This window comes from Lepidochelys kempii, chromosome 2 (assembly GCF_965140265.1).
Source record: "Lepidochelys kempii isolate rLepKem1 chromosome 2, rLepKem1.hap2, whole genome shotgun sequence".
Classification (NCBI taxonomy): Eukaryota; Metazoa; Chordata; order Testudines; family Cheloniidae; genus Lepidochelys; species Lepidochelys kempii.
The window spans coordinates 179,976,441-179,994,507 of NC_133257.1; the positions used below are offsets into that span (position 1 = coordinate 179,976,441).

General features: G+C 41.0%; 1 protein-coding gene across 2 annotated transcripts in view; it reads right to left on the reverse strand.

Annotated features, from left to right (window-relative positions):
- Window positions 1-18,067, reverse strand: part of EPDR1 (ependymin related 1) — a 62,015-nt gene that overhangs the window by 7,059 nt on the left and 36,889 nt on the right. Inside the window, exon 3 of one of the 2 annotated variants that reach the window (XM_073332869.1) lies at window positions 10,257-12,260. The exons of the other annotated variant lie outside the window; for it this stretch is intronic. Coding sequence (XP_073188970.1) covers window positions 12,070-12,260 — 191 coding nt within the window. The 3' untranslated portion in view covers window positions 10,257-12,069. Of the gene's footprint in view, window positions 1-10,256; window positions 12,261-18,067 lie in introns of those variants that run through there. 2 annotated transcript variants of the gene reach the window in all.

Genomic DNA, 18,067 nt, shown 5'->3' on the forward strand with positions numbered 1-18,067 from the left:
AGATCACCTTTTCCAAACTGCACAAATCCTTTTTTAAACAGGCATGATGCGTGTTTGTATGAGATAGAAAATGTATCCCCAACCATGTGTAACTTTCATTTGTGACTTTCCCCTTGAAGAGTTATTTCTCTACCTCACTTTGTGGGAAGAAGTTCAGAACCTATATAAACCCACAGCACATCTTTCATTTCCGAATGATTTAGAACTTATAGCTGCAAATAACCTAAATAGGCAACTGGAAGTGGTAGGTGAGGTACCCGTCTTATCTCATCATTCTTGTATGCCAAAATTCATATGCATACTCACATTTTGTAAATAAATATGTTTATAACATATATGTATGTATGTGTGTGTATGTGTGTGTGTAGATTTTTTATGCTGTGACTGTGTAAGAAGCAAGGAAGAGGTTTCATTTTCCTCTACCACCGTTTCCACAAAAATTCAGAGAGTAGATTGGCTCCAGATCATACATAGTCTGGTTAATTCAGATTGCCTTTGCTCAGCAAGTATCGTGAGGCCCTCCTACTGTGCAGAAATGTTGTGTTCTTTTGTTAATAACATTGATTGGGTGAGGGGCAAACTATCTGCTTCTGTGTAAAAAGAGTAAGGTTATGGGATGTAAGTGAAAACTTTGTTAGAGAAGGGCTGGCCCTAGGTGGAAAATGTTTTTTGCCGAGCAAAAAACCAAACCAAAACAGCTGAGTGAGGTGATGTTTTCCCACATGCTGATTTGGCGGCCCTAGAAGTTAACATCCAGGTCAACTGCCATGATTGCCCAGCCCTGCAGCCGGCCCTGTGTTAGAGCTTCACTTGGTATCCCTCACTGAAATGCTGGAGGTGTTGAGAGAACTCCGGGTCACAACATGTGAAGGCCAGGAAGTCCATTTCTGGTGCTCACCTGGAACATCTCTCTTAGAGAGGACAGACGGCCCCTTCTTTAACTTGCGATCATATCTAAAAATGACAATTCACTGTAGTCTGGGTTAAAAAAAAAGAGATTAAAAATGCCATTCATAAACTTGAGCTGTATGTTATACTAGATGTGATCTTATGATTTACATATGAAGACTGGAATACAAGGGACTGGTAATGAGATATGGAGGCTTTCACCCATATATTACCAGTTCGCATCTAGCTCAAGTTAATAGCAACCAGCAGTTGTGAGTATCTGATGACTGTGTGATAGCCTATGTAAAATGAGTTAGTGTTGTCAGTCTAGCTACTTAAAGACATATGTCCACATCACAGAAAAATATAATCACAGCTGGTGGTAACTGGGCCTCCATTTTGGCACTTGAGTTAAAGGGCCAAAGGACTAAATGGGCATGGATAATGAAGTAGTTGTCAGGGTTGAGACACATTGGTGGGGTAGCGTGGAGGAGTTTGCACTAATGCTGCCTGTGCTGTACTGTCCTGTGAATAAGTAGTAATAGTACTAGTGAGCTCTTCTCCAGAGCTTTTCATCAGTAAATCCTGAAGCGCTTGACAGAGGATGTCAGTAGAGGATTTCGGTATCCAGGGCTCTGAACATATAGTACTTTTCATAAACACTTCAGTTGTTTAATGAAGGCAAGGTGGTTGATGATTATGATAACAATAAAAATACATTATCTAGCACCTTTCATCTACACGATCTTTCGGTTGGTCTGTCTACCCCGCAGTGAAAGGCAACCAATGTTTAAAAATATATAGCAACACTAAATAATAGTCTGGTTCAAGAATTGCAGCATAAATCATAATTACCCCGTTCTTTCTTTGTCCGATTGAAACCGCAGGGGGAATTTAGGTAGGTATGATGTAATTACCTGTGCTAGAATTTGGCCAGGATATCTGGATCAAGTGTCTTGATACTGTGACTCTTAATTTATTTCAGTTAATAAATTTGCGAATAAAACCATCTTTTAGTGGATGCCTAATAATTAAAACAATAGTTAAACAGTGATTTGGAAAATTGATGCAATGCTAGCAGAAGACCACCAAACTCTGTCCACATAAATAAAAGAAACGCAACCCGTCCTATATCCCATCAGTTAAGAAGCCTGAGTAAACATGGGCCAAGCAATGTGCCATGAAGTCAACAAATCTGCCTCTGATATGTCAGCCGGGTGAGTAAAGCCAGAGTCAAATTCCCTCCCTAAAAATGTCCTGCCACCAGGTTGCTGTTAGTTCAAGTACTCAAGCTAATTACAACTGTGATGGTATCACCAAGGAACAACACAGTCTTTTAGGTGGTGAGGAAATAAGCTATACAGTTTTATAGGCCAAAACTTACGTTTGAGTTATACTGGTAGCCATTGCAGATTATAGAAACCAAGTACAATTTACTCTTAGTGAAGAGCTCCACAAAGCAAATGGGCTGCTGAACTATTCTCAACTAGGTACAATTTCTACATTATCTTCAGCTATAGACTCGTACTGTCTGTAGCGTACATCATAGTAAGCTAGTCTGGAAGTGAAAAGTGCTACATAACTGCAATGAAGTCCACATCCAAATGGAAAGGTCTTATCTAATAGCCAATGTAGATGGAAAATGTTTGGGGAACACAGGTGCTACTCGATTTTCTTCTAAATAAAAATGTCAAAAGATCATTAATGGCCAGGTCTAACCATAAAGCTAAGGGTAGCCTAGAATTCCTCCTTACCTGTAAGGGGTTAAGAAGCTCAAACAACCTGGTAGGACCAATGAGGAAAGAAGATACTTTCAAATCTTGGGGCAGGGGGGACAGGACACGGAAGGCTTTATTGTGTGCGTTCTCTTGGGAATCAGAGAAGCATCAGGTCAGAAAACTCCTCCTATAAACCATCCTAAAAGTCTCTCATATTACAAAAATTGTAAGTAAAAGCCAGGCAAGGCGTGTTAGATTATCTTTTGTTCTGCTTGTGAATTTTTCCTTTGCTGGGGGGAGGGTTATTCCTGTTTTTTGTAACTTTGAAACCAAGCCTAGAGGAAGTTCTGCTGTGTTTTTGAATCTTTTGTTACCCTTTAAGTTATTTTCCATCCTGATTTTACAAAGGTGATTTTTACCTTTTTTTTAAAAAAATAAAATCCTCCTTTTAAGAACCTGACTGGTTTCTCTATTGTCCTAAGACCCTGGGGTTGGGTCTGTGATCACTTTGCAACCAATTGGTTAGGATATTATTCTCTAGCCTCCCCAGGAAAGGGAGTGTAAGGGCTTGGGGGGGATATTTTGGGGGAATAGGAACTCCAAGTGGTCCTTTCTCTGATTCTTTGTTAAATCACTTGGTGGTAGCAGCGTACCGTCCAAGGGCAAAGAATTTGTGCCTTGGGGAAGTTTTAACCTAAGTTGGTAGAAATAAGCTTAGGGGGTCTTTCATGCGGGTTCCCACATCTGTACCCTAGAGTTCAGAGTGGGGAGGGAACCCTGACAGCTACATAACTGCAATGAAGTCCACATCCAAATGGAAAGGTCTTAGCTAATAGCCAATGTAGATGGAAAACTTTTGGGGGACACAGGTGCTACTCGATTTTCTTCTAAATAAAAATGTCAAAAGTTTATTAATGGCCAGGTCTTGGGTTTACAACTTGTCCCCCAAATTTTTGTGTGAACTAATATTAGTCAATGGAACATTTTAGTGTGACATTTTTCAGTATAAAATAAGTGCTGTTTACCAATGAGCACAGGACTTCTACAAAGATATTGTGAAACAGGTGGACCTAAGTTCTTTACATGGTTTGAAACACCTGACCAAACACTTGGTACCTATTATATGCATCTCAAAGCCCTTTAAGAGCCAATGCTTCCAGCAGCTGCCATGGAAATAAAGAAGAATATTTGCAGGAAGCTTTACAAAATGTATTGTCTTTGGCCAACCTTGTGTGGTGTTTTTGGCTGGATGTGATGCAACTTGCTGTTAAGATATTATTCACATTTACTACTGCTCTTAAAGAGAACCTCCAGAGAGGGTAATTTCATTTCTGAGCAACACTTTTGATGTCATGCAAGTACTGTATAATATATACAATATTACCAGCAATCTCTGAAGTATCATACTTCTTTGCTTTCTGTGGCTTAATTTTCTCATTTGCCTGTTTTGCAATTCCAGCTCAAGTGGTTCACGTGGTAGGAAAGGCATCAGGTACATGCGAACGTATCATCATGCCTTGTTTCTTTTTAGACTACTCCCTGTGATTATTTCTCAGAACATTTCCTGTTAGGCCCATTTGTCCTTTTCATTCACATCTGTAAAAGTAAAATCACTGGAAAAAAAATAATCCTAAGGGCAATATAGTTTTGGCAGTGTGCTAGAAAAGAAAGAGCACAAGATGGAAATTACATGGAAAGAAGTAAAGAGCATTTAATTTCCAACTTCAACAGCTCAGTTAAGAAAGCTTTTCTTGGAAAGAAAAAGACGGGGTCATACATGATGACTGTTAATTTCCACTAACTGGGTAGGATTTTGCTTTCCAATAATATCTACCTATCTACTTACTTACCTACCTATTTCATTGGGAGTGCAAGTAGTTGGCACGTCTCAGAATCAAGCCCAAAAGGTCAAATTCACCCTATAGCAGAGCCCACACAAAGCCCCATGCACCACTTGAGCCATACTAAAGCCCTGGGTTAAAGGTTTAACACCAATCTCCACAGGCCCGGGGTCTATCAGGTTATGTCTACACTGCAATTAAAAGCCTGTGGCTGACCATGCCAGCTGACTCAGACTAAAGAGCTCGGACTAAGGGGCTGTTTAACTGAAGTGTAGACATCTGAGTTTGGGCTGGAGCCCAGGCTTTAGGACCCTGGGTCCCAGAGCCCAGGCTGCAACTGGAGCCCAAATATCTACTCCATAATTAAACAGCTCCTTAGCAGTGTTGACATACCCTTAGTGAGCGGCAGGAAGCGTTTTGTACGTAGAGATGAGCACACCTTGTGGTGTTTGATATTTTGTGAATCTGCAATATCCTTTGGGGGTTTGTGGTGTTCTCAAGACACTCTTACTTTAAATCCAGATGTGTGCTTTTCCAAGAAAGAGTCAATATTTTTTTTAAAGTTAAAGGGCAGCCTAGGCTCTGTTTAGCAATTGCACAGGCATGGGCGAGCTGCCTGTGTACAGTGTATTGTAGACTCTGGACTAGATCGTCATCTGCACCGGAGCTCCACTTGCCACAGCTGAGGAGAGCAGGGCAAAGTTGCCCCTCCATCTCACAAAGCAATCAAAGAAGGGGCCAAGGAGCCAGTCCTCTGGGGTGTATTAGGTATCTCTTCCTTCATTCGAATTTTCTCTCTCATATTGCTCCCTTTTTCAATCTCCTTACAGGGCACTCTCATTCTCTCCACTCTCTGCTCCACTTTTCACCCTGTTCTTTCTCGGTGCGCTGTTTCCTCTCTCTGCTCCTTTCAAAGGTCCTCTTCTAAACAGAGCATGGCCCACTTAATGTCCAAGGCTGAGATGAAAATTACAACTCAGAATGTCTGAGTAGGTTGGGAATTAGGCAAAATGAGTTTGCTCCTCCCGAATTGTGAGTGTCTCTGAAGTGAGCGTGGGATGTTACTTTATTACCTATACCCTTTAAATACAAAATTGACAAAAATTCTGGGAAGTGTTTCATTAGAAAACCAAAAAACCCCCCAAACTGAATTTTTTTTGGTCGGAAAGCAAAATCTTTTTTAGGTTTTTGGCAGGTTTTGGCTGATTTTATTTAATTTATTTATTTATTCTTTGGGTGCAGATTTTGGTTTTGTTTTATTTTTAATTGAAAAATCAAAATTTTCTGCTATTACAATGAAAACCAAAAATATTTTCATTCACATTTTCTGGGTGGAAACCCCCATTTTTCCAGCCAGCTGTACTTGTGGGATCACAGACTGAGATGCATGGCTGCAATGGTATGAACAGGCTTCTATACTGATAACATTAGCAAGCATTTTACTAGCGCACAGATGATATACAACAGAACCTTGCTTATCTCTCCTTCCACATGGTATTAGAAGAGTTTTTTGGGTTTTTTTTTAATCACTACCCTCATATTTATGGGTAGAAACCCCAAGTCGTGGCTGTTCATAAGTTGACTGTATAGTTTTAAAAGAAAAAAAACATTTAAAAATGTTTCTCGACATAAGTTTTTTGTCAGCATATATTTCCTATCAGTCGGGAGTATATTGTCCCTTGGTTGTGTCAGCATAAATCCAATTAGCTTTCATGGGAACAGAATGGTTTATTCATCTGCCCATGGGCAATGCATAACTCCTATTCAACCCTTCATAGCTATGCTTCTGGTCCAGCTTCTGAGTTGCCACTACTTCTGTTCCTGTTCTGCCATTCCACAGGAATCACAATGGAACTTCATGACGTGCCTGGAACAATGACGGTGTGTTTTGCCTGACAGCAGCAAAATGAGGTGCATAGACATGCGTGTGGATAGAGAGCAGACGTCACTGAAAGACAATGCCCTTCTGTTGAGAGAACCATCTTTATGTGCTAAGGAACACGTGTGAAACATAAATAATCCTTTGTGAAAAGGGTTGATTTAGTTTTAAGAAATGTATGTCCTTTTGTAAAACTGTAATTTTTCCCTTTAAAGTTACCTACCGTATCTTGGTATTTATGCTATACTTGTCATCACTAATATCTGAGCACCCAGAGCCACAGTTAAATGTACTTAGTTAATTGAATGCATGTAGAAGGTGCCCACTGTGTGAATATGCACACAGTGACAGTACAGTAAATTAACAATATTACAGTATTAAATAAATAAGAACCACAGGAAAAGACCACCAACCAGCCGAAAAGGAAATGGCAAAGAGCAAGCCCTGTGTCATTAAGGCAAACCACCCACCAAACAAAAGACAGCAACTCTTTATTAAAACGAAAACCAGGAAAGACAAGGAGTTAAGATACCAAAAAGGAAATCAAAACAAAGGAGAGGGTCCAAAAAGAGTCAGGGGTAACCCTGATTCAATAACCAGGCCCGAGAAGCAACCCATGAAGTATCATATGTGGGAGAGAGTTCTCCAACACAGGTCCCTGGCCCAAGAAAGACAACCGAAAGCTGACTCATGATGCTGGCCAGAAGTACACAGCAGGCCAAGAAATTATTATTGAGGCATTTAGGGCTTGGATGATTTATGTATTACACTATCTCTTACCGCTTTCAATTTCTATTTCGATTTATGACTAGACGATGGCTCCCTGGAATGCAGCTGTGCAGTCAGGAGCCTCTCTACACTTGCATAACCCACATAAAGGTCCCCCAGAATTGGTGTCCCTGTGCTCGGAGGAGTGCAGGAGCTGCGACTCAGTTGCTCACCCGAGCAGCAAGTCACTGGAAAGGGGGAGGGAACTAGCTGTAGCAAGTTGGTTGGCTCTGTGTGTTGGGGTGAGCTGGGGGAAAAAATTGTCCTGTACCCTTAAAGGGGTATCACAGATTGCCTCCCAGCAGTCCCTGGTTGCACAGAGGGTAACACAATCTGCCTCTAGCTACATGCCCCCATCCTGTCCAATACAAGAACAGAAACCAGCACTGAAATGAACTTGTCTGCCTACTGAGAGAACACTTCTTTCACTGAAAATAATACTGAGTTTGTAACTCTGAGTGAAGGATTGTTTTATTGGCGAGGACAAAATTCAAACCTCCCTTAGTGACGTGGATTGCAATGTAAAAAATGACAACTGAACTGGTGCCGTTTCGAGAACATCAGAACTGTTTGTTTGGTAGAGCAGTCAAGCTTGTGAAAAACCTATGGCATGTGAATCCAGTGAGCTTTTCTTTTCTTTTTCCAGCTTAGCCACGTTTGCCTGGCTTGATTTGAGCCTGAGGTGAGCTCAGTTAACACTAACTGGCCTTTGGAGAGGTCATGATTCACAATCAGTGTACTCAGCAAGCACATATGGGTGTAGTAGAAATACATGTATAAAGTCGGGGCTGGCCCACAGCATTTTGGCACCTGAGGCGGGGAGCTGAAATGACGCCCCCATTCCCCCTTGCTTGGGCCAAAACTTTGAAACTCTGGGTCCTAGTGTCCCCCCACCACGGTCTGGCACCTGAGGTGGCTGCCTCAGTTCACCTCTTGGTAAGGCCAGCCCTGTATAAAGCATACATTTTTTGTGTGTGTGCAGCAGGAGGAAGACCCTGACAGTCCCTACTCCATAGAGTTTATAAGCTACATAAATAAGACAGACAAAAAAAAAGTGGGGTGAAAAGAAATGTTATTATCCCCATGTTACAAGATGGTGTAGCAAAGCACAGACAGACCTGTACTTTGCTACTCCATCTTGTAACATGGGGATAATAGCATATCTTTTCACCCCACTTTTTTGTATGTTCACCCTTTTTACAAGACTATGATAAATTTTGAACAAAGCATGCTTTGTGAAGTATCATTTGAAAACTCATAATCTGCTGAACATTATTGTCCCGGTAAAATATGTGTAGCAACATTGTATGTAAAGTTATAAATTTTTCTACTATAGAACATTGCCATAACATGTTCCAGAGTTAGAAAGGCAGGCCTAAACCAGTTCTTGGAGACAAAGACATGCTCGCACCCCAAAATAGGTATTAACAAAGTCAAGTGGGCTATCACTTAGTTAAGCAGCCATTTTCTGGCAGGGGAAAGGCGTGAACAAGAAATTTACATTTCATCACAAGGACAGTTCAAACCTCATGTCCACAAGAGACTGTTTGGCCACCATGACTCAGCAAAGATATTTCTAGCTCAAGAAATTGAATTAGAAAGAGGAGAAAAACACTTGACCTCACTCGTCTCCTTCTTCATCTCTGCTCATGACATCAGTGACATGTAAAGAACTGAATGGGGGGAGCAGAGACTTTTCAATTAGTACAGACTGCTCTAAGTTTATGGTGAGGAAAAACCTTTTGCTTTTAAGTTCACTTAGTTTGTTAAGCAGTTAGTGTGTGTTTTATCTTATTTCTTTTGCAACCAATCCTAACTTTTATGCCTCATTAACTGTAGCCACTTAAAAACTTTCTTTTCTTTCTGTAGTTAATAAACCTATCTTATTGTTTTATCTTAACTAGTGTGGATTAAAGTGTATAGGAAACTCAATTGGGGATAACAAGGCTGCTGCATATCATTTTCCATTAATGAAATGACAGACTTTATATGAGCTTGCATTGTTCAGCAGTGTTGGACAGCACAAGATACACATTTCTGGGGGAAAGTCTGGCACTAGAGAGCTTGCCGGTATTGCTCTGCAGTTTAATTAATGAGTGGCTAGCTAGTCCCATTTACAATGGAGTTCCAATGGGACAAATCCAGGAGGAGAATCACAACCCAATGTCAAGGTTAATTTTAGTGAAACAATCTTTTTGTAGTACTGCATTCCAGTCCACTAGTACAAATTGTCTTTTCCCCCTTTAAAGTTCAACACATTCTGATGGCTACACCTACGCAAAACAAGGGTTCAAATATTTTTCCACCAAGCGGAGAAACAAAAATGCCACACAGTGAACGCAAGTTAATCACCAAGCGCTAGAATTTTGCGGCCAGTTTTAGATCAATCCCAAGTTCGGTAGCAGTGCAGTTTCCATCCAAATCTCGCAAAAGAAACTACGATTTCATATAAACAACAATTGTGTAAGCATTACGTCAAATGGAATTGAGGATGTTCAGGAACTCTGCAAATGAGACTAGTGAGGTGCCTAAATGTGGACTTTGGGTCAAGTTTCTCAGAAATTGGAGCCTAAATTTAGGCATCTGAGGTAAAAATTTTAATAACACCTAAGTGACTTACGAGCCTAAGTCCCACTGACAATTAGTTTGTTACTACTTAATTTCAGTGGGTAAAATTTTCAAAAGTGCCTAACTGAATGACAATTGGACTTAGGCTTTTTAGCCACTTAGGCTCTTAATTCACTTAGGCTCTTCTACAAATTTTACCTTCACATCTATATTAAGGCACCTAAATAAATGGCCTGATTTTCACAAAAGCTCCCTACCATGAAGCCCTCATTGATTTTAATGGGAAAAGAAAATGCTTGATTACTGTATTACACCCAGGATAGTTGTTGTGAAGAAATTACTGTCCCACAGTTTCATTTACACGAAAGCCCCTTTACATCAGTCAGGCAGTGGGAATGGACCTTAAAGTGGGCATAAATGTAATTTACTCCCACTATAAAGTACTTAACACTGCCAGAGTGGTGTAAGAGAGCCAATAAGCAATGTTAAGGGCCTCTGTTGAAGACTATGATAACAAACTAAGCAAACTTTTTGGTTAATGACACACTCGTTTAGAACAATGAGAAAACAAATCCAAGGTTCTTTGTTCTTTCTTTAACAAGTCCCTTTATTGAATATATAGGGCAGAACTCAAAAATTCAAAAACAGCATTGTTTTAAACCATATATATTTTGCCATTGAAAATTAACTTGGATATCACTGCAAAATTTTTAAAAGCACTTTGTGTTACAGACTTCTGCAAATGAATATTAAAAGACCATCTAATATTATTGTTAGAACCAATATAATTATAGACACGGTATTACACCCACACGCAGAGAGATTACATAGTTATCTGTCAAACCACAACAAAGCCTAATGATGTGGAATCACAGTTCCATGTTTGCTAGCCAAGTTTATTATATTTTCCAGCTTTCAGCAAGAAGCCCTAATGAAAACAATATGCAATTAGTATTTAAGTTGTCACAAAATTACAGAGGAATCACAGAGACTAAATGCATACTAAATTGATAGGAAATCCAATTCTATTTCCACTAGCACATCTCCATAAACTTTAATGTTTGGGAAAATATCATTAATTAGTTATATTTCAGCTAGTTTACATGTATACTTGCAGGAAGAGCTCCACTAAAGAAAATTCCTTCATGACTCCAGCTCTGAAAGGAAAATACATAATGTGCTACAGTGTCTAAGTGATAAAAGCTAGTACTGCTAAAAATGTACATTACCTGGGGCTTTTTGGTTTTTCTCTTTCTTTATAACTAAGCTCTCATTCCTTCCACCAGCAAATAGCTATATGTGGATGATAATGTTTTGGAATGCTGATTTAACAATGAACATATTCAGGGATCAAAGGAATGTGTGCAAACAAAAGCAGGATTGTCATTCGTGTTTCGCTCATAGTGCATTGTAATCATACCACGCAAAAGGCCTTTAAAATACCATTTTCCCTTTTGTCACACATTTAGGTTTTTCATTTGAATTGCAATGTGAGGAGCTGTATGTGCATTAATATAGCTTTGACTAGTTAGGTGACAGGAGCAGGTGCTTTTTACTTCTACCTGAAATTGTAAAGGCCTTTCATACTCTCTGAAAAAAAGAAAGACTTCTGAAAATAGGAGTTACAGACAATTATAGCAATTCAGCATGCAGTATCTGTTAATTTCCTTGCATAGGTTAAAAGCAAAAATGCCTTGACAAAGCATGAATTAGAAATGAATAAAACAGAAAAATGTCTAATCAGAAAGGCTTCACTGAAGGATTAGTAAATGTAAGAAAACTTTGGCTTAATTTTTTATTTTCCACCCATTAAAGTATTACATCAGTCACATCGTATTATATGAATAGTTACTCTGGTTTCTTTGCAAAAAAACCAACAACCTCAAACCCCTGTACACTTGACTGACAGCTTTTTGAAGAGCAAGGATAAAAAAACCAAGAGAATGCATTTAATCACTCTGATGTAGTCGTCTTAAGCTATGCCATTTTATGGTTACAGTTAAGCTCTTAAGCAGAATATATTTTACCAACTCCATAAAACCCTCCAAACAACTTTTCTTTTATGTTAATAGGAGCACAATATACTTTTGTGTTGGCATTTTAAAATATTAAATAATGAAACTTTCAAAAAATATTCACAGCTAACTACAGTGCCTATAAACATTACTTTTTCAGTAACAAACACACCAAGTGCATCGTTGAACAGAGTTTAATTTAGTGAAACACTGACATAAAGATATCCTTTCTGTTACACATCTTACCGTCCTGTTCAATTAAATATTGTGTTCTCTTTCAAATGAAAACTCACAATTCCAAAAAGAGCAAAAAACAGGTTACATGTCAGTTGCTGATTATTAATAATTATCCTCCATGTTATTGTTTGCATGTGGCAACCCGTTGTTCATAATCAGCATTCATCTTTCATCTTTATTGGCTGGGCGTCCTGGCAGGTGCTGGGTGGGGTAAACACAGAGGGGTCAGTAATACCCAGCTGTAGATCAAAAAAGCGGGTGGAGGTTGTCACGCTGTAGTTCTTGGTGTAGGTTTCCTGCACTGGGTAACAGTCCTTGACTGTGTAAACGCCAACCCAGGACTCAACTATAATGAAGCACAAAATGTGACTATTTTATGGGACAAGCATGAATTATTTTAAAGTTGTTATTAAAGAGACAAAAGAACATTTGCATATTTTCCTGACTTCAGTGACAACTTTCCGGGAATTTTGGACACCTAGAACGTTGAAAATCCCAGCCTTAATGGAGAAATGAAAAGAAAAATGTTTGGCATGCTGTTTCAAGATAAAATGTTTAGTCATGAGCTGAATATTAATTTATGGAGCAATTTTTGAAAACTCTGTATGCTGTATATATATCTTAAGCAAGTCATGAGCTGGACTGATATCTGCTACTCTAATGGACAGCATCAATCAATTTAGGATTGGGTTAATCCAATAGGAGTTAATCCCTAATTACCAGGAAATTGTTCTGATCAGAGAATCATGTCTGCAGACTTCCCTTTTTCGATCTAATATTGCCCTAATTCGTGCCAATACTGCCTCCCTAACCCCCCACTCTCTTCCATTTCTTTTCCTTCCTCAACTCACTCTCTCAGTTCTTTGGACCTTTCTGACATAATGCTTCCTTTGCCTTTATATTCACCTAAAACAAGTGTTGACCTATAAGTAGGGCGGTAAGTTTGTCAGGGTGGTAAAAATGTCATGGATGCTCTGACTTTTGTTTGTCTGAGATTTTTCTTTGTGCCCATCATTTTAATAAAGCAGTTATATTCCAGACCCTGGGTCATGACCCATCAGTGGGTTGTGGGAAGCACTTAGGTGGTCGCCAGCCTGGTAGAGAGGCGAGGCCCCAGTGGAAGGGGTTGGAGAGCAAGCCCACCCCATACTCATCCCATGGTGACAGCTCCTGTCCTGCAAGACTGGCCCTGGCTCCCTCACATCATGATGGATTGGTGGCCAGGCCAAACTTGAGTGAGTGCACTGTGACCTGCATGCCAGCTGGCAACACCCAGTGTGGGGAGCCAGGCCCAGTCCTATGGGACAGGAGCTGCTGCTGTGAAGTGAGTGTGGGATGGGCTTGCTCTCCAGCCCTCTCACTCCAGGGCCTTCCCTGTGTGGGATTAGGACTGCTGTGCCGAGGCAGAGGGAACTGATACAAGGTCAATGCCTCTTCCCGCCCCCCATTGCGGTGAGGGCAGTGAAGAAGGAGGCATTTATGTATATTGTATTTAAAGAGGTATAGTTGAAATTTCATATCCATGACTTTACAAACCGGTTTCCCCTAAACCTGTGACTTTTACTAAATTTACAAATGAGTTTTGATCAAAAAGTGCGTTGGCAAATCTGCAGCTCCACCTATAAGTATCAATTTCTCATCCACGTAAACAAGAAAGTAGGTTTCTCTCACCTCTCCATCTGACTCTCTCATAGCTCCCACATGCCCCTCACTTGGAGGGACATCACTTATTTTAATCCTAAATTTACGTACGTTCCACACAAATTTACATCATCTCCTTTTTATTCTCAAAAATTATTTACCTCACAAATAAAGAACCATGAAATTGAAGTTTTAGAAGGAGTTATTTACACAAAAGGGAGGAACTCCACAGCATTTTGTGTTTCCTGCATGAAAAATGTTTTGGGTCCCACATTTCGAGTAAACATCAAACACTGCATCCCACAGGTATTCCGAGGTAGTTGAAGAGGTCTGAGTATCCTTGATGGTCACCATAACTTGAAAACATCTCTCTTTCCGTAGTTAACACATTGCCAAATGTATTTCTTCCTTCTGCTACTGAAGGCTCTTTCTCCAGTCTCATACTACTGGGCCTCAGAGCCACTTTTGACACTATGCAATACTCAGTTTCCATAGCTATGTAGGATATCTGATTTCCTCTTACCTATGAAGTCGCTCATTCTCTGTTTTGGTGGGAATTCCTTCTCTACACCAAGACTCCTCCTCTGTGGAGACCCACAACCTTCTACCTTCATTCCTTTTAGTTATCTTAATTGCTAACTGTGAATTTTATACTGATGAACTTCAGCTGTACATATTTTGCCTTTTGTCACATCTTTAATGAAAATATATATGGCTTCTTTTCATCTTCTTCTAGTTAACTATCTCAAACACAGAAGTGTTCATCCTGGAAAAGAAGAAGCATTCCCAAACACAACTTGAACTCCTCTACCTCTTTCCCTGACTCATTCCTCCCATCTCCCTGTAAATCCTTGGCACCATCCTAATCCCTAAAATTTTACTTCTCCCACAACTCTTTTTCTGCAAATCTGCCCATCATCTTCTCCACAGCATTGCCCATATAAGCCTTCCCCTTGCCTGCCCCCATTGTGGAAATCTTTACCCATACCTTCATTAGTGCAACTTCCACCTCCCTAAGCATCTCCCCTAGCTCACCATTCATTTGAAATCCTGTTCAAATCCTGCACTCCTTGGACCCTATTCTCCACTGCAAGGTACAAGTCAAGAGCACAAAATTTGTATCCTGAGACTGAGAATACGTCATGGACTTAGTCCAGCCTAAGTCTCAGACCTCCTCTCTCTCTCTGGTCCTCCACCACTAGTTTTCCCTTTGTCAATTCATGTAATCTTGCCACTGCTGATGCAAGAATTTCTCTCTCTACAGCTTCCGCCATCCAGAAGGGCTTCATTGATTCACCAACCTTTTTTAAATCTCACCTCAGAGCATATATTTTCTCTCTTGTCTGCACCTCTTAACTTTTCTCTTCCCCTTTTTTAACTTGGTGACTGTATAGTTTTACGGATGTGCTCAAACACCTTGATGATCTAGAGCCTACTTTTGCACATTATTTGGGACACAGTTTGTATGAAAGAGGCGATTCAAAGCTGAATTTTATTGTATTTTATCATACAGATTTTAAAAGGTGCCATAATTAAACACTGGCAGAGCAGATATTTTTCCTTTGGTGTAATAATTAAGGGATTTCTTCTGTGGAAGGCTCTTTTGGGATTATAAAGATTGATAAAAAATTGGTTACTGTCTAACAAATAATTTAAAAAAAAATGAGTTTCTAACAGTAAGACTAAAGATCAAGAATTTAGGGCATTTTAAAGCTGTTGATTCTATCTTGGCTTTTTAAAAAAATGTTATACTTCTTGAATTTGGATGTGTATATTATTTCAGCATTGTATCCTTGCATAAGCTAGAATCTGCACTGAAATTTCAAAATTGACCAGTGCACCAATTCCCATGTGTCTCCTTGCTCAATCACAGGGAGGTTAACATACATTACAAATTAAATTATAAGACATGGAGAGGGAGAATACATCTGAACATAACCACTTGATACTTTTTAAGTTTTAAACCCTAGATGCTACCAAGTCCAGAGATCCTTACAGTAAATCCTAGTGCATTTGATTAGTATTTCTTATTACAGAAACCCTGATTCCAGCCCCTAATGGATGGAAAATATACACCATCATGCTAGATGCAGTGACATCCGCATTTCAGTAACCCCTATTAGTGACAATTTTTTTCTTTCTTCCAGCCCTTTAGTGGCCTCTACCTTCTCTTATCCAAATGGTCATGCACATTTATTCTATCATTTTAAAATTCAGTCCACATTAACAAAACAATTTGAGTGGTGATACACACACAGAACGTCTAAATAAAGGCTGATAAAATGAGCAATAAATTCAACACACTTCTCAGAAAATTGTAATACATTCGTGAACATATATAAATAAACGAACAGTCTACAGGATCCTTTTCAGACCTGCTCATTATGGTTTATGTGAATTTCATATAAAAATGAATGCAAAATAAAATGCTATTGAAGTACAATATATTTCCATGAAACCAGAATAACCTTACCATAATAACAACCTCCAGAATCCAAACCAAATTAGTTCTGAGGGAGGGAGGGATGTATGGATAGACAGACATGAACAGGACATTGTTTTCTTTCAATATTATGAAAGACACAAAAATAACTGTTGGTGTACAATATAGCAGGGCATATTCAAATGACTTCAAGAGTGCAAATTGATACTATCTGGATATCAAGTACCATAAATCTGCCAGTGATACTGGATCTGAATAACAAGTTTCCTGGTGTGGGTGGTGACATGTCTCTAGTGGAATGTGTGAGGATGCATCCAGTCTAGTTAGAGTTCTAACAATCTTTTCCTTTGTTTTATTTTTAATTTTTTTTATTAAAGAAATATTTTCCCTTGGCTGAGTATTAAGGTTCATAACTAGCCGTATATTTTGTTGGTCATAACCATAAGTATTGCATTAACTGGATAATGCTGTAAATTCAATTTAAATTCAGAGGGGTTTAAGAACTATTTTTTATAGTTAAGGTCTGGGTGTGATGCTTCCCAGAGGTACCCAGGGTTGTGAGGTATCTTGCTACTACCTACTCTTAGCGCGAAGAAGCTTTGTCTATGCCTGCCATGGGACAGCTACCCAGTTCTTTCAGTCAGAGGCAACACAAGCACCCCCTTCTAGATCTACATAGGCCCTCCTGTCTCTCTACAGGTTAGCAACAGGCACACTCTAACCTACGACCACTTCAAGCCTCTCCCTGGAGTGTCCAGTCCCTGATACAGTGGACTCTGGTAGTATTCACAGATTTGCCATTTCCAAAGAAACAGTACATCCCAGATTACCATTTACACCTAAGATCACGGCTCTGCTTAAAGCACAGCACTTATATATTGTGACAGGGTCTGGCCAGATGGCTACAAGAAAGTGATCCTATTGGGATCCGGTATGTGGGTGGGTGAAGCCCACCCACTGCTAAAGGATCCCCCCGCCCAGCCTAAGAGGGAGATCCACAGGACCTGGACACCAAATAAATGCAGGGGTCAACTAATGAAATAACAGGGACAGGAGTGTGGTCAAAGGGTCAAACGAAGGGAACCGGATGGGGACACCGAGCAGAGAACCCTGGACAGCACCCACTGCTCCTCAAAGGCATCAAGGGAGTCAGTGGACGCCACCCAGAGGAACTCTGCCCGGAGGCGTGAATGGACGGAGGATCAGAAGTAGGCCCCACAGTCACAGGAGACGCCATCGGCCAACCTCCTCACTCTGGTTTTATAGATGGCCATTTTAGCTAGGGCCAGGAGGAGGTTGACCAGGAGGTCCCGTGACTTAGTGGGGCCACAGACAGGGAGTGCATACATAAGGAGGTGAGGGGAAAAGTGCAACCAAAATCTTAACAAAACATTCATGAGGAGCCAGAATAGGGGCTGCAGCTTGGCACACTCCAGGTACACATGCGCCAGGGTTTCCCTCATGCCGCAAAAAGGGCAGGAGTCCGGGATTGGGGTGAACTGCGCCAAGTACACGGCCGTGCTCATGGCCCCGTGAAGGAGCTGCCAATTGATATCCCTGGCAGGCCTCGGGACCAAGGTGGAATAGAGGCTGGCCCACCGGGGCTCCTCACCCTCTAGAGGTGGCAGGAGGTCCCGCCACTTTGTGTTGGGGCGGGACGCAAGGGTGAGGACGTGGAGGGTGTGGAGCACGAGCGTGTAGAGATGTCGTTTTGGCGCGGTCTGGAACCGGACCGGCTGCAACTCGCACAGCCGGCTCACGGTGAAGGGGCGGTGGGGTTGGTCGGGTCCACGGGGCAGGGGCCCGATGAAAAGGTCCGGAGGGCCTGGGGTGCAGGGTGGGCGGGGCGCGCCCTCTCGCAGGACCCGGTCGAGGTAAACCCGAGCAGTGGGCGGCAAAGCGGCCCTCACCTCCTGAAGTACGCGCAGGGCAGTACGAGGACTGGAGAACCCCATGCGCTGAGCGAGCGTCAGGGGATCCAGCCAGTCTCCCCGGTCATAGTCCAGGAGGTCTCCGACTCTGGTGACTTCCACCAGGACCAACCTCTGGCGCACCGAGGGCGACTCTGC